This window comes from Guyanagaster necrorhizus, assembly GCF_019112545.1.
Source record: "Guyanagaster necrorhizus MCA 3950 unplaced genomic scaffold BT62scaffold_33, whole genome shotgun sequence".
Classification (NCBI taxonomy): Eukaryota; Fungi; Basidiomycota; class Agaricomycetes; order Agaricales; family Physalacriaceae; genus Guyanagaster; species Guyanagaster necrorhizus.
In genome coordinates, this window is record NW_025064912.1 from 335,738 (window position 1) to 358,490 (window position 22,753).

At 45.0% G+C, this 22,753-nt stretch overlaps 4 protein-coding genes across 4 annotated transcripts; 2 read left to right on the plus strand and 2 right to left on the minus strand.

Moving 5' to 3' along the window:
• Window positions 1-1,580: 1,580 nt before the first annotated feature.
• Window positions 1,581-2,475, minus strand: BT62DRAFT_1011031 (uncharacterized protein; the record flags this gene model as incomplete). Its single annotated transcript, XM_043177722.1, has 5 exons — window positions 1,581-1,816; window positions 1,872-1,908; window positions 2,031-2,089; window positions 2,141-2,167; window positions 2,274-2,475. The coding sequence occupies 5 exons, from the start codon at window positions 2,473-2,475 to the stop codon at window positions 1,581-1,583; spliced, it is 561 nt and encodes a 186-aa protein (XP_043035493.1).
• Window positions 2,476-2,679: 204 nt separating this feature from the next.
• Window positions 2,680-4,182, plus strand: BT62DRAFT_922999 (uncharacterized protein; the record flags this gene model as incomplete). Its single annotated transcript, XM_043184461.1, has 6 exons — window positions 2,680-2,982; window positions 3,034-3,183; window positions 3,212-3,440; window positions 3,812-3,873; window positions 3,990-4,121; window positions 4,174-4,182. The coding sequence occupies 6 exons, from the start codon at window positions 2,680-2,682 to the stop codon at window positions 4,180-4,182; spliced, it is 885 nt and encodes a 294-aa protein (XP_043035494.1).
• On the minus strand, window positions 3,817-4,526 carry BT62DRAFT_936649 (uncharacterized protein). The gene is made up of 2 exons (XM_043187165.1): window positions 4,247-4,526; window positions 3,817-4,200 (listed from the first exon to the last, which is right to left on the minus strand). The coding sequence occupies exon 1, from the start codon at window positions 4,513-4,515 to the stop codon at window positions 4,285-4,287; it is 231 nt and encodes a 76-aa protein (XP_043035495.1). The 5' UTR covers window positions 4,516-4,526; the 3' UTR covers window positions 3,817-4,200; window positions 4,247-4,284.
• A 7,981-nt stretch (window positions 4,527-12,507) lies between these two features.
• Window positions 12,508-17,777, plus strand: BT62DRAFT_874041 (uncharacterized protein; the record flags this gene model as incomplete). Its single annotated transcript, XM_043182537.1, has 3 exons — window positions 12,508-12,672; window positions 13,503-13,556; window positions 17,655-17,777. Coding segments are annotated over 3 exons (342 nt in total), but the record flags the coding sequence as incomplete, so codon positions are not given.
• Window positions 17,778-22,753: the final 4,976 nt, after the last annotated feature.

The following is a 22,753-nucleotide window of genomic DNA, read 5'->3' on the forward strand; positions in this document are numbered from 1 at the left end:
CGGGGCTGGATGCTGGCCGGATGTTGCCGCGTCCATTCTTCCTTCCGCCACCACCATCCCATTGTCGCTCCAAAGCTCAGAATATCCTTTGCCTCTGCTCTCTGTGCCACATTGTTTTTCGCTCTATCCATTCAGGATTGTGTTTTTTTGTGGATCAACTGGTATAGCACGCGTTGTTCGGTTGCCTGACCCAGCTTGACATCGACGTTTTTTTAGGTCTAGAAGTTATCGCTGAGATCCCGGTCGGTGTGGTTCGACAAGATAGATATGCGCGGTTACTCCATCAACTTCGTCTGCCTCACCTCTCGGAATCCTACTAAGCTCGCCAAGAATACGCTACTCCACAGTTGTGACTTGTTCCAATACAAGTTATGGTTCGATGACGATTCAGGAGGACTTGGGGTTGTAATGGGAAGATGGTCTTGAGGGTTGTGCTCATAGGGATTTGCCGTCGGTATGGCGGGTAGTTCAAGCTCCTCTTATGAGGCGCAGTAACTGACAGCTTTCAACAGAAGAAAGACAAGATGTGCTTACAGGCTACAGGCGTTCAATATGGGAGAAAGGGTAGGGATATGTTCACCATGTGTTAACCAGTGACCGGTGAGGCATAATTGTGCTCTAAGTATATTTCGTCTGCTGACGTTTCTGCCTGACTGCCAAGATTTCTTTTTTTTGTGGTGCAAAGGCGACCACCGCGAGGCTACCCGAGACGAGAAGCACCGATGGAAGAATTCGGATGTCTATAGTCGTTCTAATTGTGTGGTGGAAACTGATGTGTTGATGATGGTGATTTTTCCACGGCGCAGGTGAAGTTCATTAATTCCTTACAGATGCTATCAGATCCCTTCAGTCCATTACAATTGGACCGTCTAGAGTGCCCTCCTACCTCGTTGTGTATGCCATCTTCGCCATCTCATCGAGTTCATCCCAATTGCTGTATCGCCAACGTTCAGTTCACGTCAGTGTTTCCGCAAAATATTCGATCTCGTACTCCTTTCGATCTATCTCTATCTTAAACTCTTCGCCATCAGAGCCGTCGATGTCTTCCTACGCCTTCACGTAGCGCAAGCCACTTTCGAAGGGCGAGTCTCGCCATTTGCAACTACCGGTTGTGGTATGGGTTATATCCTTCCCACGGGCCTGTCATCGATTATCCCTTCTCGCTTATGTGCATACACAAAGACGAGCCTCCATGCAGCCACACACGGGCTTGTCTTATCGATGCTTGGACCTTGCCGCTGGTACTTCCGTGGTATCAAACCAATGTCAAATGGTTGTTTTCGCTCTCCAAACAGCGGTACCGTGCATACTGTTTCCCCGATCTTCGAATCGTGCGTGCTAATATTCTTTTCCCATTAGGTAACTATTACCAAACACTCCCACTTCTATGTATACTATTCATACCACCTGGATTTCATCGCCTCCATGCTCCAAACTTTCAAGCATCTACATGATATTGCCGCTTGCCTTTCGTTGGGCCCTCCTGATCTCTATGTGTATTTGCATCGCTACTCTCGTTTCTCTCTCCATAGTCATCACAGATCACTTTTATGCGGTCACTCCAATTTCCTTCAGCATTGCTACCGAACAAGGATCCTCGTGCATAGATCCCAGGGTATTTCGGGATTGATGACGTGGCGGTTGATCAGTGCAAGGATGATGGAGGACAGGGAGGATATAGGACGATAATGAGTCAACGAGCGGGGCTGATATCGACGTGGGTGTCCGTCAGACTGCGCGTTAGGTTTGGAGTGAAAAGCGTGCTTGATGGCTTTGCGCGCGCGAAGGGAACGAAACAATGTCACAGCAAATGGCCCTATCGAGGATGATCGGTCGGACCTCCCTCGGATTCGGCCAACGTTGATATCAACCATTTTTTAGGATGTCCAATTTGCGAAGGGAGTTCTCCTATTTGAAGTCCTTATACTGCGGCAGCGCGTCAGTACCTTCCCTCTTTTGTCGCAATCCCCGAATAAGCACGACGGCTCTCACTTCAGCTGAAATGCTCACAATGCAATTCCGATGCGCACCAGGGCAGAAAAGAGACGCAGTTCAATGAAGGTTCCAAAGGCCGAGAACTTGGACACATCTATCATATCAGGGTAAGCCATCTATTTAAGCTGAAAGTCTGCTCACTGACGTTTCTGCTCATCGATGTAGACAAGAGCTATCTCATTTGAGCTTTGTGGCTATTTCATATGGGGTGCAATTTTGGCCCAAGGCTGCTCAGTCTGGGGAGATCGAAGTCTATTAAACGTCCTGCATTGACGAACCAGTCTTCGGATGACTCCGTACTGGGGCAGTTATGGGGTGCCAGATGGTGATTGAGGGACGCCATCCTTCTGCGGTGCGCACTGAGCCCAGGAGCCGAAGTTCCGGTTCTTCGGTCTGGTTAATTTTGCGTATTATTGTTTCTCTGGGTGGCTTCGAGCTTATGGCTCCTAGACGTTCAGTCCCGAGACTCCGGTGGACCATATCAAAATTTACGTCCTAATCAGCACCTGATCTTTGGATCAACACTTTTGGTCGCTTTCTATTCATGTCATGCATGGCGTTTGCTGTAGCGCTCAACATCGATTTGACCGTCGAACACCGAATTTTCGTTCCGATATCACTCCTCGTGGTTCACAGGAAATGTTCTTGACGACCTCAGCTCTCTGCTGCTGGAAGCCTTCTCCAATGAACCGCAGAAAGGTCGAAAACGTCTATGTCGTCATTGACACCGATATCGATGACGTGATCGGCATGAGAGGCAGAAATTCAAACTTTGATTTTGAAAACTGTCCCGTCACATCTTCAATTGCAACTACCATGGCCCCGCTCACTCATCCCTCTATCCAAGGCATAATTCCTTCAGTCTCCCCAATAAAGGTATTCATTGTTTTTTTACCAGATGGCTGGTTCGGTAGCGGTGGTGGTGTCGTTCGAGAAGTGTTAAAGCACGACTCGGTTACGGAGGTCGTTCTCTGCGATATCGATGAGGTACTTTGCGCGCCGTTTCGCTAATGTCATACATGCTGAATGTTTTTGTAGGCTATGATCCGAGTATCCAAGCCGTACCTTCCCCGTATGTCCTGTCTTCTTTCGTCTCCCAAGGTGACTGTTTTCATCGGGGATGGTTTCAAGTTCCTGGCTGAGCATAAAGGTCGCTATGATGCCATTATCACCGACTCTTCGGATCCTGTTGGTCCTGCTGTCTCTCTTTCAAAAGCCCTACTTCCAGCTTTTCCACGACGCCCTTGCTCCTGGTGGCAGGATCTGTACCCAAGGAGAATGTCTTTGGTTGCACTTTCCACTCATCTCCCAGCTTATATCAATGACACTCGAGATTTTTCCTGTCTCCCAGTACGGCTACACGACCATCCCCACCTACCCTTCTGGTCAGAGAGGCTTCATAGTCTGTTCCAAGGAACCTGATCGTGACTTGAGCAAGCCCCTGCGTAAGCTCAACGATACGAGGTATTACAACAAACTATCCATACGTCTGCGTTCGTCCTCCCTAAGCTTGTTAGCGTCCTTCTTTCCAAGGGCAAGAACATATAACCTAAGTTTGGTCGTGAAGCACTTGTAGCTGCGAATGTGAATAAGCAATCGTGTGGACTGGACTTGGAATGATCCGGCTACGTGTCTGTGGGGCGTACATTGAAGACTATCGCAGCTCTGTTGGATGCTCTCGCTCCATGCTCCGAAGGAATGGTGTATACCGGTGAGAGTCTTCCTTTCATGCTCATTCGAGGTCCTAAATACAACCAGGATCGTGCCCTCAACGATGACAAGACCAATTGCTCTGTATCAGCAAATTAAGCTCTAGGCATCCACGTACTCCCTCAAATGCAATACTGGGATATTTGTGAAGAGCAGACTGAAGGCATGGTGACCGATGCCGGTCAACCGACCAGCAATAAGAGATCAGGAAGTTGAAGCAGTAATGGATATGGTGGTTTCGTTTTTGCGGTAGTGTTTGTTTTTCATATTTGGATATTTGGCAGGACAGACGAATTGTTCCCTACTTCATTAACCGGTTTGTTGGCGAGGATGATCGCTGGAAACTTGCGAAAGCCTGTCATGATGTATACGAGTCGCCCGGGGAGACTGACTTGGTCGTGTCGATGATGCTACCGGTGAGTATTGCTCGTTTATCTATAACTTCCTCTGATCCGAAACTGCGGCTAGGTCGTATGATTCCACCTGGTTGCCAAACTGACCACGGAGTTACTCAACGAAATCTTCAAAACAAAAAACGCACGTTCGGCAAAGTTTCATCATCGACTACATTTTTCGTCATCACCTTGCTCCCTTCGTCCTCGCACCAATCCCTTCCCTCTTTCTGTTAACTACCAGTAGATCCGCTAACGTTGGCAGTGGGCTCTTTGGTACGGGAATCGCAGGACGCTGTTCAATCCACGGCCGTTCATCGGGTGGATTGGGCTCAGGGGTGGACATCGGAAGGTTGGATGTAGGTGGTTGGCCGGTGGTTACGACAATGATTGTATCTTGGCTAGTGGCCGTGGGCATGCTCGTGGAGGTATGGAATCAAATTTTCGCGGGCACGGTTTGCTGACTGTTTATCAAGGATGCGGCGACCAGATGCATGGATCGTCACGACGCAATACGTGCGCAACGCTTCAGGTTCAAGGATCGCGGCTTCGAGGACGTTGAGATTGTAGGCGGTTGTTGGTCCAAGATTCAGATTTGCCTTGATCTGGGCCACTAGTGTTGAGATCAGGTTGTGTAGCGCAGCGGGAGGAGCCAGGTCTGGAGTCGAAGGTCAAAAGCTTGGAAGCGCTGACCTTCGATCTCCAGTATTGGTAGCTACAATTATGTAATGTAAGAGCAACATGGAGGGTGTTCTACTTCAACACTCCCTCTTGATCAAACATGTCTACAGAGGTATTGAGACAAGTCCGAGTAAGGTAATCATGTGCCTGAGCTTCTCTCTTCCCAATCCCTTTGTCAAGGCATCGGCTGGCATATTGTCAGTTTGTAAGTGGGCCACATGGATGCACCCCTTCTCAACTTCATTGTGCAGCCAATAGAATTGAAGGTCAAGGTGTTTAACCTGGCCATGATATTCAGGGTTCCAATGTAAGGCTAGCAAACTCCCTGGTATGAGAAATATGTGTCTGCTCTTGCAAGTTCTTTTGTAATCACAAGGGGAAAATACAGCAGCTCATTGGTAGAATGAGCCCTAGTGTCTGCCTTGAGGCAGATGGGCAGGACATGAGTGGGATGTAGAGGGATAAGGTAGAAAATCTGAGGATGACTCCAAGCTGTCTGTTTGTGCAATACCAGGCTCAAAGGCTTTTAAGTATGCTTATGGCTTTGGTTTGTTGGAGACTAGCAGAATTTTATTCCTTGGCTTTGTACTGTAAAGTTGGTCATTGTTCTATCTACAAGGTTATCCCTTAAATATCAAGATCCCAGAAGCCTGCCTCCTTATCAGCTGTGGCTCCTATGCATGTCCAGACCAGCAGGGCACCACCAATCTGCTCAGCAGGTCCACTATCTGTGAGCAAATCAGCTACACCTTCCATATCTGGTGCCTCATCAAATAGCTTTATAAGGCTATCCATGCCCAATCCATCTCTGATCAGATGAAGTATCCCTTGTGTGCATGCTCCAGCTGATAGGCATCTGCTTCTAAGTGCTACAGTTGCTCATCAGACACAAAGGGGGTGGACAGCAGAAAGCCATGTGTCATTATATTGTGGGTTGTTGATCACACAGCAAATCCCTGAGCAGGTCATGTCAGTGCTCCATTGCTTGAGCCATAGTGGGGGAAATGGTTTCTTGTTTTGAAGGCAGGATGATGCTCACTGCTCAGCTCTCTTGATGCTCTGGTGGATCTAGAGCCAGGGAAACTGAAATTTGGTGCCCATGAGCCTATGGTGCAGCACACTAAGTGACTGATAGAGCAGACTCATTGTCAATATAGAGTACTGAAACATTGGTGAATGAATAGCCAAACTCTGTGAACAAGTTGCAAAGCCAAAGGATTTCCTGACCAGCAGATACAGCCAAAATGTATTCTGCCTCTGTCATCAGGAGTGTCACAAATGCCTGAAGACAACTCATCCAGCTAATGGCTCCAGTCCCCATTTTGACAATGTAGCCACTTGTGGAATGCCCACTATCTTTATCTCCTCTATGATCTGCATTGCAATAAATCTTGAGGTTGAAGGCTGGTGAATCTGACTTAGAGTTGGGAGAGCAGACAATGTGATAGTCAACTGTGCTCTCAGATAGCATAGAAGCTGTTTGAGAGCTTCCCAGTAGGCTGTGCCAGGGTTTTTGCTGAATTGTGAGAGTACACTCACAGGATAGACAACATCAGGCCTGATAGCAATAGCAAGGTAGGCCACAGAGCCAAGCACATTCAGATATGGGGTTGTCCATATTGTCTCATATTCCTCTGGTGTTTTGAGAGACTGATCTGCTGTAAGTTTTATGTTTGGATCCAAAGGTGTCAGAACAGGGTTGCAGTCAGCCATTCCTGCACATTGCAGAATGTCTAAGATGTATTGGCACTGGGAGAGAGAGTGTGTTTGGTTGGCTCGGTCATGCTTGATCTTGACACCAAGGAGGTAAGATGTTGGACCCAAGTCTTGAAGCTTGAAGTGCTTCTTGAGATCATTGATGACCTTTGCAACACCATCTGGTGTCTTTGTGGCAATGGTCATATCATTAACAAAGACTGAAATGATGATATGTTCACTATCCCTCTTGTAAACTCAGACACTAGGCTCACATTTCATCTGTTCAAAACCCATGGCATTGATCAATGTCACATGTAGCTTTTTGTGCCATTCTCTCCCAGCTTGCTTTAGTCCATATAGAGACTTAAAGAGGTGTCAGACTCATTCTTTCTCCTCAAAATCTTCTGGCTGTTCTATGTACACCTCTTCTGTCAGCTCACCATTGAGAAATGCTGATGAGATGTCAACATTCCATAGCTCTAAATCCTTAAGAGCACCAAGTGCCAGAACAACTTGTAGAGTGGCCTATTTTGGTGTTGGAGAGAAGGTTTCAGTGTAATCAAAACCAGATCATTGTGAGTATCCCTTTGCAACTAGCCTTGCTTTATGGTGCTCAATTGATCCACCAGCATTGTATTTCACTTTGAATATCCAGTGACTCCCAACTGCCTTTTGATTTGAAGGGCATTTCACCAATTCAAAGACACTATTTTCAACAAGTGCTTGTATCTCTTGCATGGCAGCTTCATACCAACTTGCAGCTTCCTCTGGAGGATGTTTCATAGCTTCATAAAAGGATCTAGGTTCACCATTATGTGTGGATGTCTTGTAAGCTGTTTCTGTCATGCTCTCAAATACAACTTCCAGTCTTTTCTCTATTGTCAAGTGTTCTATTGTCTGGCTGGAGAAAGCTATGCCTTCAAGAATAGTTTTGTCTTCCATAAAGGCTGTGTGTGCTTGATCCTCTGCATTTCTTGCATGATCATCATTGTTGACATTTCAGTGCATTCCACAGCTATAACCAGGGCTGGGATCATATGGGCCATCATCATGTATTCTGTATTCATGTTTGCCTAGGTCTGTTGGAGGAGATGGTAATGGTGATGGAGTTAGGTCTGGGAGAGATCTATTAAATGGTGAACCAAGAGTGGTTATAACATCATAAAGAAGAGGTGATACTGGAGGTAGTGGACTTAGAGAAGATAAGGGATTCAGTGCTGGAGAATTTTCTGGAGATGGAAGATCATCATTGTTGAGGTCTCCCTCTTGATCAGGCAGCATAGGAGGATCTGACAGATTTGAGAGTGAAGAAAATAGATCACCAAAGGGGTTGATAAGGGTTTTTGTATTTCTTGGAAACACCTGCTGAAGAGGTTCTGCATGTGTGGAAGGTGAAAATGGATACAGTAGAGTGCTATCCACTGATCACACTCACACCAACACACACACAATACTCTTAGTTCATGGGGGGATTATAATGTGATAAAAGTAGTCACAGCAAATCTAATTGTCTTCTTTAATGAATCTACAGCACACAAATAGCAATAGCATGCATACAACAGTCCTAGGTCTCTCTAAGTCTCAAAGCTTTTTGTTTTATCAGAACAAGAGGTGGCAACAGATGTTGCTGGGCCTCAAGGCAAAGGTACTGCAGCTCAATACAATACATCAAAACACTGCCACAAAACTCTCAAAATGGTTCCAAGCACAGCCCAGATCAAATCAAAATTTCTAACACACACAATACATGACTCAAAGCTTAGTGCTCTAAGCAGAAACCAATCACAAACACATCCACAAGTGTCAAAGAGCTCAGATCTCTGTACACAAGCTTCCAAACTAATTGTAGACCTATGGGATTCAAACCTATATGATTTAGAGACACAAAACACAATAAAACACCATCCAACAGATCCAAAGGGTTTGAACCTCTGCCATCTGTAGTGCCCTTCAGACACTACTCTCTTATTCTCAGATTAGAGCACTATTCAAAACCTCTTATCAAATCAAACTGAAGTCCCTCATGAGCTTCTGTGTCTTGCTTAGTTCTCAATTCTCTCTGAATGATATCAATAAGAAGTTTATTCTCTCACCCAAGATTATAAACACAAGCCCAGAGCTAGAGTGCAAGGCTTTCTATGTCCAATACATCATGTCTGTGGAGGGTTGGAAACTTCTATTCTACTCATACAATGTGGTATTTAAATACTTTACTGTGGTACTTACTAATACAATCCTATTATAGTATCTTCAAAGCATGGGACTCTATCCCAGATCATGTGATTATTTGTTATGATTTTTCTCATTTTCTTTCATATTAACCCTTATTTATGCTTAGTCAGAGCACCTAGACCAGCACTTAGGACAGTGGGACTGGCTTAGTTATCACAACAAGCCCAGTCAGTCATTGCCTTTTGATGCAACAGCATTGCCCAATGATGCACAATAAGACTTTTGTAGATAGTAATGACACTCAAGGACAAAGAGCACAAAGAGCACAAAGGACATAATAAGTAGTAGTATTTATATTGCTATGAATGAACTGTATATAAAGAGGATAGCTCTTACTGGTATAACCCCAGCTTTGAGCTAAAGTTTATTCACACTACTTCATTCTCAAGCCACTTGTCTTCAGTCTTGAAAGCACACTAGTCAACAAAGCACAATAAGTGGACTTAGGCATTACACAATAAGCATAAAGGAAACTGAATGCAACTATCACAAACTACAACCTCCAATCTCACTGATGACTTTTTTAAACTTTTAGCTTTCATCATTGGAATGCTTCTAGGTTTATTAGCAATCATCCAACTTTATCAAGGCTGAAAATCAGTAGCAGCATGGGTAGTCAGGCACTACTAAGCTTTTTAACAGGTACAACAAATTTTGCACAATGTCACTCCTGACCTCTCCTTCTATGACATTGCTCCTTCCACCAGAGTCTCCTTCCAGCCTCTGCTTGAACCTATACCCCAAACCAAGTTTGAGGGAATGCATTCAAGGAGCACTCAAGAAGAAGAGAGATACTGATACCTCTCTAGACCAGCCAGAACAGAGCACAGAAACCAGGACAATTGACTCACAGGTTTCAGAAACCTGTGGGTCCTGCTGGGGTTCTCTCCAGTCCCAAACAATGAGGACTAGGATCTCCCCAATGACTTCTCTAATGACTCCCCATCTCCTGATCATTCTACCACCCCAATTGAGTACAGCATTGGAAACTGTGCTTGGGACTCCATTGATGCTATTAGGGTGGCTCTAAGATCCTGACCCATTTTGCCTGCAGACTCCAGACACAACTCCTTATATGCAACCTCAGAGTTGAGCCTGAACCCCTCCCAGGGTGAGGACCTATACACCAAAGATATGGAGCCAGAAAGAGGGCATTCATCCTGGAGATCAACCATCTAAGATGTCATTGACCACTTTTTCAGAGACTTCACAGAAGCAGAAATTGATGCAGCTGGAGAAGAGGTTGATCTTGAGTGGGCCAAAGCTGAGCAGGCCCAATGACAGAAGTTACATGATGAAGAGCAGTACATCCACTAGTTTAGACAGTGCCAATGAGAACTTGAAGCAGCTACATGGGGACCAGCAAGCTCTATATGATATAGATTATGAACAGAGTCTGAGCCCTCCCCCTTCTGAGAGCCCAGCACCCCTGCCAGTACCAACCTATGGGCAGGGTTGGCTGAAGCTATTACCACTAGTGAGGCAAGGTGGCATGGTGATTCCCTTACCAAAAGAGAGCCCAGTAGCTCCACCATCACTGACACAGATATAATCCCTTCTCATACTGACTCCATACTTGACACCTATGGGCTTTGAGTCCCTCTCAATGCCCACATCTCTGACTGGGGACTCTGAAAATTCCTTGGAGGAAGAATCATGGCTCTCTTCCTCAACCCACAATTTTATTAAAACTTCTGCCAATATTGCCACAAACTGGAGGAGTGCTGAGCTCAAGGCAGCCATAGAGACAACAATGGGATTGGAGCAGGACCTGTTGAGCAGCCTCCTGCTTGGTCCAGTCTTACCACCACCATTAATGACAACAACCAGCTTCTCAGCAACCCTTCAGCTGCAGGATCCTCCAATCTTTGACCTGCATGATGACTATCTCATTGAGGACAGCAAGGAAGAGGAGAATGAGAATGAGGACATAGAGAGGATCCAGGATATCCCTCTTAGATAGAGACAATGGGAGTACTCAGACAAAGAAACAGATGAAGAAGCACTGGCTGAGGAGATGCAATAAACAAGAGAGAAGGAATACAAAGGACTGTACAGGGAGAGATTGTCCTTCCTGTAGAGGGACACTCAATGGTTAGCCTCAGACATGGAGCAAAAGCATATTCATTCAGACAATGATGAGTGGCAGGATATTTTACAATATTCTGCCACTAAATATGCAATTGACAATTATAACAGAAGGCATCTGGAGGACCATTTCAGCAAGCTGCTGAGATACAAATCAAAGTACAACATCCAGCTGATGCCATGGATCCCATCCACCACTCTGAAACAAGCTGTTTACATGGCTCCATCAATTCAAACCCACTAAAGCTGATACTCCTACACCATACCATTGATCCAGTCCTCAGCAACTCAGCTCTCTTGCTCCTGACCCCAGCTGACCACCTGATCCACTGGATTCTGAAATCCTTAGACCAGCAAAGGTTGTCAACTTCTCAGTGGACAGCCACTGTCAGATAAGGCTGAAGGCAGTGGGAAAGAACCCATCAAGGATGATCTCAAGGCCATTCACCTAGGATTTACCATGTAAAATAAGATAATCATATGGAAGAAAGTGGCATCTATGGGAAGTCCCATCACAGATGACAGCTCTCTCCATTCATTTTCTGGACTGTCTACCAAATGGTGGTGTCTGCCTTTTGATCAATGGCCCAACCCCATGGGGCCCTTACCATAGAATGCTGCCATTCTCCAATGCAAGGCTGACCTACTTCAAAAGCCTCAACCATTTAAGAGCACATCTGACAATATTGATCAATTTCTAATAGACTGAAAACAATACTTGGAAGTCTACATTGCCTATCTCAGGACTGATATAAACAAGATCACATTTGCCTCATCCTACCTTGAATACAAGGCCAAAATATAGATTCTAATTTCCCCCAACTTCTATTTGACCATCAGACAGCATCATTGACTGCCATCATGGCCTGTATTCAAGCAAATGCTTAATGACAAGTTCATTGATCTGGCCATACAAAAAGTATACAAAGCTAAGATCAAGGAGTTTAAGATGGGAGACAAGGTCACCATGAAATACTTCAATGAATTGGAATGGTTAGCCAAACTTGCCAGGATCCAGGATGATATTGCAGATAATGGAAGGATGGTAGAAGCACTCAAATGAGGGGCCCCATCATCCTGAAGGAATATGATGAATAAAAGGAACAGGTCACCAAAATGCACAAAGAGAGGCAACAACAAAAAGTGGAACAGGCCAACCTACAGGAGTACCAGAAGCTGAACCAGCCATTGACTTTGAATCAGAAAACTGGCAGTCAGGCTGGTGCCCTCAAGACAGAGACTTCATTGATGACTAGCACCCCCTCATACAGAGCTCAGAAGATGGGAACTGAGGTCACATATACCAGAGCCAGGAAGCCAATGGATATCAACTGCCTCAAAAAGGAGGGAAAATGCTTCAACTGTGGCCAGAAGGGCCACATGTCATAAGACTGTCTGAAGAAGAAACAGACACATGGGGACATTCAGACACAAATCACTGAACTGCAAAAAGAGGCAGAGGAACTCAGCATGGAGACAAAGGTTGAAGAGGTAAAAGATGGGGCTGACTAGAGAGTGATTTCACTAGGTTGGATGAAGAACTTTATGGTGTGCCCCAAACAGCTGCTGGATGGACTGATAGTACTTCTGTAGCTACTCATATGTCTAAATTATACATGCATTTGAATATACCCAAATCCTCCACCACTGTGCACACTATCAAGAAATCACCCATTATAAAAACTCAACTGTCTATAGGTCAAACAGAGAGAGAGAGACCTCCACTAAATGGCTTAAGCCATTTGATACTGAGTGGACCTGGAGAGCCATTAAGGATGCCCAGTCAGAAGAAGAAGCCAAAATAGTACTCAAAAATTGGATACATAAGATACAAGCTAAAGAAGTAGTAGACAAAATGATTGAAGGCATGAGGAAGGTGGAATGCTGCTAAGCACTAGAGTGGCTCAATGAACTTTGGGGCTCTAGGCAATATGTCAGAAGGGCTAAAACACCAGGATGAGACTTAACCACTAAGGCCCAGATTGAAACTCTCACCAATCAGTCAATCCATGCCATCACAGTATTAATTGACAGTGGCTGCACTGGTAGCTTGATAAACTATGCTTTTGTTGACAAGCACAATCTTCTGACCTGAGCAACAGCTGCCTCCATCCCAGTATATAACACTGATAGCACAAGAAACCAAGCTGGCTTGATTACCAAGTTTGTCAAACTTTAACTTACTATCAGCAATCACTTGGTGAGGATTGATCTAGTGGTCACCAATTTAGGAACCAAAGAGGTATTTCTGAGTCATAACTGGCTGATCTGACATAACCCCCTGGTAAACTGGAAGACAGGACAAGTCACCTTTGCATGATGCTGTTACAATTTTCTACTCTTTTTTCTTTTATTCTTTTCTCTTATCCCTATTCATGCTTAGTCAGAGCATCTAGACCAGTGCTTAGGACTGTAGGACAATCTTAGTCAGCACATCACTATTGTCTCACAATGTAGCAATGCTCTAACAACAAGACAATCTCCCTTTTGTAGGTAACTACAACACCCTAGGACAATGAGTACTATAGCACAAACACTCACAATTAGTAGCACTATATTTATCTAGGAGATGAATGGTATATAAGTAGTGTAGCTAACACCATGTATCTCTAGTCTCAAACTATCCTTTATCCTACTGCTTTACTTGAGTCAACTAGTGTTGATCTTGGGATATAATATCTTTAAACACACTAAAGTAGACTTAAGCATGATTGTACAAATATGATACAGCACTTATTTATCACATGTTATCAATCACCTGTCACTCAGGCCTAACAATTAGCTTGAGACTTCTATTTCCCTTTTTTTATCTCTATCATGAGTGAAGAAGACTGAATGCTGTTATGATTTTTCCTCCTTTTCTATGATTTAACCCCTATTTTATGCTTAGTCAGAAGGCATAGGACCATGGGAGGTTTAGTCATCACAACTAACTTGCCCATCAAGTTGACTTAGACAACGATGCTCGACGATGCACAACCATCCTTTTATGTATAACAAAGGAGCTCAAGGACAACGAGCACCATGGACACAGATAAACACAATTAGTAGGAGTATTATTAGTATGACCTGTACAATATTTAAGACTCACAGCTCTCGCTGGTATACCCCAGCTTCGAGCTAAAGTTTATTCATACTATACTCATTCTTGAGCCTACTTGTCTGTGCCTTAACTGCACAAAGCATTGGTATCACTGGACTTGATCATTATACCTGAACATGAGGTATCGATCATTTATCATGTGTTACTAGTCACATGTAACTTGAGTCTAACAATTAGCTTGAAGCTGCTTCTTTCCTTTCTCAAGCCCAATTGTGCTGAGAAACTGAATGCCTCCTGCAACTTCCACTGACCTGAATTTTGACCATGAGTTCTTTGAACTCCTCTCTTTCATCATCAGAACACTGATAGGACTTTTGGTGATCATCCAGCTGTGCTGGAGACACCACTCTATCACTGCTTGGGCCCTTAGACATTACCACAAATTTCTATGTATCTGAGAAATCTTATGAAACGTAACCCCCAACCTTCCTCTCCATGACATCCCTGACTCCAGACGAATGACCTACCAGCCCCCAGAAGCCGGGCCTAGTGGCATGCATCTGAGGAATGGTGAAGAAGAAGTGGGAGGACAGCACTCCCCCTGATCCAGAAACACAGATGCTAGCGTCTCAAGAAGGTATGGTATACTTGTACTAGGACCAGCTCCCAACCATGAAGATGAAGACATCCTGAAAGACTTCTTCCATCAATCTCCCTCTCCCGATTCTGCCTCTCTGACCCCTGGGGTTGCTAACTATGCCAGGGACTCTCTTGATGCCCCTCAGATGGCTTGAGGATCTGGCTCCAGAACTTCTTGAGGCCAATCTTGCAGCCCCTGTCCCACCTCCAGAACTGGCTCGAGGGTGGGAGTCTCCCCCTCAAATGACAAAGAAGAATGACGATGAGTATGGGAAGAAACTGTCCATCAGTACTTTCTGACTTGGGACTTCTCCATCCCTTTCAACAATGATGACGCTGTTTGACAGGAGGAGCACAGGAGGTGGGATGAGCTGCAGCCAGTACGTCATGAGTCAGAGGAGTGGCAGTGACAGGAGGCCATGCAGTATGACGAGCAGCATAGGAACGAGCAGAGAGAAGTGGAAAGGGCCAGATTCAAAGCAATCAACACTGGCAACTGGTATGGGCTACATCCCGAAATCACCACTGTTCTCACACCTGTACAAGCCAACCCTGCTTCCACCCCTTCCCCCATTTTCAGAGAGCCCAGCACCCTGAGCAGTGGATTCCCAGAGCACTGGGCAGACAGAACTAGAACTCAATGATATCCAAGGGCTCTATCCCCTGAGTATCCTCCCTCCTCCCGCACCCCTAGTGTTGACACTGCTTTCAGAAGCAACGAGTCCATCCTGGAACACTATGGACTATGAGTCCCCAGAACTGCTCACATCTCCGCCTGCTCCCTCCGAGGTTTCCTCAGGAGTTGAGTTGTCAGGCAACTCATCAATGACGACTACTGACACAATGTCCACCTCTATCACAAGCAAGTAGAGGTGGCAAGAGCAATAGGGGGAAATTGCTATGACTCATCTATCGGAAGCAGATCTGCTGCCAACTATGAAGTCACTGCAACCGCTAGGCTGAGTACCCAGCCAGAGGAGCAAAGTGACGATCCTGCAAGAGGTCGAGGAGAGTATTTATGCCCAGCCCATTGGTTCCCTCCTAGAGGAGGAGGATGAGGACATGGAAGACAACACTGAAAGCAGTGGTCTGCCTAGGGGACCACCATACGACTCATAGGAAGAAATGGATGAACAAGAACTGAAAAGGCTGATGCAGGAAGAAAGAATGCAGGAGTACCAAGGGTATTACCTGCAAGGGGTAAATTTTCTATGGTGCAACACTGCATGGGTAGCATCAAAAATTGGACAATTATATTTATATTTGGAACCTGACAAATGAACAGAAATCTTAAGGTGGGCAGCGACGGACTATGCAGCCCAACAATACAGCCAAAGACATCCTGAGTACCCGATAAGCTGACCTCCAGCCTATTCAGCCACTTCAATTATTCAGCCAATGCCAAAAACCCCTCTCGTCATGCTACAAAGAGCCGTGTATTGGGCCTCTTCAGCCTGAAGTACATTTTCCAGCTCTGACCATTCCTCTATGATAACGGCAGCATGGCTGGCCCAAACCTGAGCATGGCTGAGAACAGGATACAGAAATCCATGGGTCGGCTCAGGGAGTAGACTCTTAGGGGGGCAACCACCCCCCGAACAAGCAGAAACTAGCGGTGCCAGAAAAGAACCCATATGGGATGACCCTGAGGCAACCCACCTTGGATTCACTGTCTGGGATGGGGTCATCATCTGCATCGAAGACACGAAAGGAAGCCCCATAGCAGATGACCACTCCCTCCACTCATTCCCCAGGCCGCCAACAGAATGGTGATAACCACCATTCGATGGCTGGTCCAACCCAATGAATGCACTGTCAGAAAATGCCAATGTCCTCCAATGCTGCTCTGATCTGCTCCAGAAGCCCCGCCCTTTCAAGGGGGCATCTGATAACATCAATCGGTTCCTCATGGATTGCGAACAATACTTCAAAGTATACATGGGATACCTAGGGTCAGACATGAACAAGGTCGCCTTCGCCACTTCCTATTTGGAAGAGAAGGCCAAGACATGGTGGATCCTGATCTCCCCAAACTTCCGATCAAGCATGTGGGATCACTACCGATATCCCTCATGGCCCGTATTCAAACGTATGCTGAATGACAAGTTCATTGATCTAGCAGTGCAGGAGGTGCATAAGCAAAAGATCAAAGAGTACAAGATAGGAGATAAAGCGGTGACAGATTACTTTGACGAGCTGGAGAGACTTGCTAAATTGGCTGGAATTTGAGATGATGTGGCCAATGATGGGCAAATGGTCGAAGCCCTCAAGAGAGGAGTCCCCTCTTCATACCTCACAATGATCTCTGCTGTGGGCATCAAAATGTTGATGCCAGTTGGGTATGAGCAATGGAAAGAAAGGATCATTGAGATGTACAAAGAGTGGCAAAGGCAGAAAGCAGAATTGTCCACTTTACAAGATTACACCAAGAAGTCGACCCCACCAACCCTGAACAAGTCGAGGCAAACTGTCGGGAAACCATCAGGACCCTCAATGGCCACAACCTATAGTAGCCAGAAGACTGGAACCGGCACCACATATACTGGAGCTGGGAAGCTGATGGATATCGACAGAATGAAGAAGGAAGAAAAATGCTTCAACTGCAGTCAGAAGGGACACATGGCCAAGGACTGTCCCAAGAAGAAATGCACCTGCAAAGATATACAGGCATAGATAGCCGAGTTACAGAAGGAAGACAAGGAACTCAGGAAGGAAACAAAGATCGAGGAGGTAAAAGACGGGGCCAACCAGTGAGCGATTCCACTGGATCAGCCAAAGGACTTCATGGTGTGCCAAATTTAGCCACTAGTTGGACTTATGATACTTCTGTAGTTACACCTATGTTACCACTACACATGCATTCAAATATACCCTGATCAACTACCATGCACACCAACGAATCGCAAAAGGAAACTCAAATACCTATAGGCTGAACTGGGGCAGTGAGCCTCTCAAACTGGCTTAAGCCATTCGAAACAGAATGGACCTGGAGAGCCATCAAAGAAGCAACTAGTGGCAGTGCAGCAAAAGCCACATTGGGAGGGTGGATACACCATTCCTGAAGAGAGGAAGTAACTGATGAAGTGGTGGAAGGACTCAGGAACACCAAAAGGAGTCGAGGCCTTGAATGGCTCGACCAGTTACATGAACCTCATCAGTTCGTTTGATACACTAAGACATCTGAAAGAGATTTAACAACAAAGGTCCAAATTGAAACTCTCACTACTTGGACCACGTATTTGGCAACTGCCCTAATAGACAGTGGGTGCACTGGGAGTTCAATAAACCATGCCTTCATCATCCAGAATAAACTCCCGACCTGATCCACAGCCACCCCCATTCCAGTCTACAATGCCGATGGAACAAAGAATCAGGCTGGCTTGATTACTGAGTTCGTCGAACTCCATTTAACCATCGGAGACCACTTCAAATGGATCGACCTGGCAGTAACAGATCTTGGAACAAAGGAATTATTCCTGGGACATGACTGGCTCATATGACACAACCCGCTCATTAATTGGAAGAGCAGGCAGATCACTTTCGCACGATGCCGCTGCCGGAAGATCCCATTCGAATTACCTGATGAAGACCCAGAGGACAGGTGGGATGAAGAGATGGCAGACAGTGAGACCATTCTAGCAGTGGATTTACAAAAAGAGATCCATATTCGAGTGGTGCATCATGCCAATGATCTAGCAGCAAGGGCAAATGAGGGAAGGGCAGAAAGGATGTTTGAAGAAATGGTTCCTGAATGGGCACAGGATTACTGGGACCTCTTCGAGAAAGAAAGTTTCAATGAGCTTCCAAACCCAAAACCCTGGGATCATGCTATTGAACTCATCTCCAATGCCAATGCCAATCTGGACTGTAAAACCTACTCCCTCGGCAATCAGGAGCAGCAGAAACTTGACAAGTTCCTTGATGAGAACTTGTCCAGCAGACAAATTTGACTCTCGAAATCCCCAATGGCATCCCCATTCTTTTTCATAAAAAAGAAAGATAGCAAGCTCTGGCCAGTTCAGGACTACCAAAAATTGAATGAAATGACAATCAAGAACTGGTACCCTTTGCCTCTGATCTCAGAGTTAATGGACAAGCTTTGAGGTGCCAAGTACTATACCAAGCTTGATGTCTGATGGGGGTACAACAACATATGAATCAAAGAAGGGGACGAGTGGAAAGCAGCCTTTCAGACCAACTGAGGGCTGTTCGAGCCCACCATCATGTTTTTTGGGCTGACCAACTCTCCTGCCACATTCCAATGGATGATAAACAACATATTCAAGGAACTCATCACCACTGGAAAAGTTACCATCTATTTGGACAACATCTTAATTATGTCCCAAATGAAACAGAAACATCGAAGCCTGGTGTGACAAGTACTCACCCTGATGAGGAAGCACAAGCTGTTCCTCAAAGCTGAAAAATGCGAGTTTGAGGTATTAGAGATGGAGTGCCTCGGAGTGATCATTAGTGAGGGGAGCATCAGGATGGACCTGGTCAAAGTGGCAGGAGTAACTGAATGGCCAGTCCCTGCTAAGAAAAAGGAGTTACAATCGTTCCTCGGATTTACCAACTTTTACTGATGATTCATTCGAGACTATAGCAAGATCATCCATCCCATGATTCAACTCACTGATAATGCCCCCTGGGGGTGGAGAAGCTCTCAACAACTCACATTTGAAGAACTAAAGCAATGATTGGCCAAAGACATTGTTCTTGCCATACCATCTCAAGGAGGGAAATTCTGAGTAGAAGCAGACTCCAGCGAGGGAGCAATTGGAGCAGTATTATCACAGGAACAGGACCGGAGATGGTGCCCAGTCACGTTCCTCTCAAAAGTGCTGACCATAACAGAGAGAAACTACAAGATCTATGACAAAGAGCTATTGGTGATCATACTTGTCCTGGAAGAGTGGCGGCATTATCTAATCAGAGCCACTGAGACCTTTGAAATCTGGACAGACCACCAGAACCTCAGATACTTCTGACAACCCCAGAAGCTCAACCGACAGCAAGCCCGATGGGTTACAGAACTTGCTCAATACCAGTACACTCTCCATCACAAAGTGGGAATAGCCAACAAAAAGGCTGACCTCCTGTCCTGATGAGCTGATCATGATCAGAGAAGGGATGACAACATGGGAGTCACCATCTTGTGCCCCGAACACTTTCAGACCCTAATCATGCCAACAGAAGAGGAGGTTCATGAAAGGATCAAGAGTGCAACCTGAGACCCTCATAAATGGGATCAAAGGGTCGCTCCCTCTCTCAATCACAAAAGGGGAATGACCAAGAAAGATGGAATGATCCATTATGATGGGAGGATCTACATCCCTAGGGACCAAAACCTACAAGGCAAGATAATCACCAACTGGCACGACTATGCAACTGCAGGACACCCAGGCATTACCAAAACGAAAGAGCTTGTACTGAGAGAGTACTGGTGGTCCAAGATGGGGACTGATATTACCACATATGTTAAGGCATGCAAAACCTGCCAAAGAGAGAAGACCTTGATGCAATCACACATGGCCTCTCTCCATCCAAACAAAATCCTGTCATCCCCCTGGATGCACATTTCTGTTGATATGATCACCGGATTACCTGACTGTAATGGGTATGATGCCATCCTCATCATTGTTGATCGCTTCTCAAAAGCAATCATTCCGATCACATGTTCAACAGAATTGACATCAGAGGGATGGGCAAAAATCCTGCGGGATGAAGTGTATGCCAAGTACGGGATGCTGCAAGTAGTCATCTTGGACAGAAGACCCCAATTTGTTTCCAAATTCCTTGACAATCTCTACAAACTCCTAAACATCAAGCAGAATGTGTCCACTGCCTATCACCCGCTGTTACGATTTTTCCTATTTTTCTTCTATTTTTCTTTTCTTTCCCTCGGAAATGACCCCTATTTTTGCTTAGTCAGAGTGCTTAGGCCAGCGCCTATAACCATGGGAACGCTTAGCTCAGCTACCCAAGATGGTCATTCTCCTGTCGCACTGCTGTGTGCTGTGAAGAGAGAGACAATGTCCTTTTTGTCCTCTAACTGCGGAACAGCATTAACAGCACACAGCAGTACAACAGCTTTTGTGGAGAACCTGGCAACAGTAGGGGGAACAGCTCTACAGCAGAACAATATCTTTTGTGAACAGTTATTTATAACACGACAGCAAAACAGTATTTAAGTAGCTTAGTTCTTGCTGTAACACCCCAGTCTCGAACTAAAGTTTATCTTCACCAAACTACTCTCGAGCTCTTACTACTTGAGCCTTGAATCACTTCCGCTATTAACTTTTGTGAACTCAGTTGGACATACCCAAAGTGCGAGGTACTGAACTGTTTATCACATGTTAATAGTCACATGAGACTTGGGCTTAACACCCGCAAACCGATGGGCAGACAGAACATGCAAACCAGGAAGTCAAAAAATATCTGCACCTCTTCATTAATTATTGCCAAGATGACTGGGTAGAGTGGTTGACACTTGCAGCTTTCCAACATAACAACCGCACCCATTCAGCAACTGGTAAAACTCCCTTCTTTGTTAACTATGGGCAACATCCAAATGTAACCTATTCGACACATCACCAAATGACAACACCCACATCCACAGACTTCACCACAGAAATGACAAAAATCCATTCCAAAACAAAAGCTGCCCTCAAAAAAGCTGCAGCAACAATGAAAACCCATTATGATAAACACCAATGACCATCCCATATATACACAATACACGGCAAAGTCTGGCTTGACACAACAAACCTACACCTTCCATGATCAAAATGAAAATTAGCTGATAAGCGCACTGGCCCCTTCCCCATTATCTCAAAAGTAGGTGAAAGCACCTATAAACTGCACCTCCCGGCTAGCTGGAAGGTCCACAATGTATTCAATGAAAGTATCCTCACACCATACATTGCCCCAGCCTTCCCAAACCAAGAACACCCACCGCCACCACCCCCAGACCTGATCAACAATGAAGAGCACTACAAAATTGACCAAGTCCTAAATCACAAAATCCGGAAAATCAAGGCGAAAGGCAGTGGGATGACCACAACAGTAGATTATCTCATCAGCTGGAAGGGCTATGGCCCTGAATCCAATCAGTGGGTCAATGAGAAATATATGGAAGCTGATGATGCAATACATGACTATGAACTATCTCTAAATTAAGCCATCCGGATGATGGTCTTAAGGAGGGGGTAATGTTATGATTTTTCCTCCTTTTCTATGATTTAACCCCTATTTTATGCTTAGTCAGAAGGCATAAGACTGTGGGAGGTTTAGTCATCACAACTAACTCACCCATCAAGTTGACTTAGACAATGATGCTCGACAACACACAACCATCCTTTTATGTATAACAAAGGAGCTCAAGAACAATGAGCACTATGGACACAGACAAACACAATTAGTAGGAGTATTATTAGCACAACCTGTACAATATTTAAGACTCACAGCTCTCGCTGGTATACCCCAGCTTCAAGCTAAAGTTTATTCATACCATACTTGTTCTCAAGCTCACTTGTCTGTGCCTTGATCACACAAAGCATTGGTATCACTGGACTTGATCGTCATACCTGAACATGAGGTATCAATCATTTATCATGTGTTACTAGTCACATGCAACTTGGGTCTAACAAATGCCCTCTATCAATATCACAGCAACTGATCTAACTGATGATTTCTTTAAGCTATTAGCTTTCATCATAGGAATGCTTTTAAGCCTACTCACTATCATTTCATTTTGCTGTGGATATTAATCAGTTACAGCTTGGATAGTCAGACACTACTATTTCTTTCAACAAATTCAACTGTTATAATTTTTCCTATTTTTTACCTTCCTTCTATGAATTAACCCCTATTTATGCTTAGTCAGAGCATCTAGACCAGTGCTTGAAACCATGAGGAGGCTTAGTCATCACAAAATAAGCCAATCCATTACTGTCCTCTGATGTAGCAACCAGCCTTCAATGATACACAATTGACCTTTTATGTATAGTAGCAATGTCTAAGGACAATAAGCACAAGGACTTGGAGGTATACAATAGGTAGTCTTATATTTATCTTCATCATGTACAGTATATAAAGAGGCTTGCTCTCACTGGGAATCTCCAGCTTCAAGCTAAAGTTTATCTCTACACCATTCTACTCTTGAGCCAGTCTAAAGGCCTTAAAACACATTGATCAACATTTACATCAGTGAACTCTGATGCTCCACTCAAAGTGCAAAGTGATGTCAGTTTATCATGTGTTTACAATCACA

Bases quoted from the DNA above. Each gene is read 5' to 3' on its own strand.
- BT62DRAFT_936649 (XM_043187165.1), bottom strand. From the start codon at position 4,515: ATGCCCACGGCCACTAGCCAAGATACAATCATTGTCGTAACCACCGGC.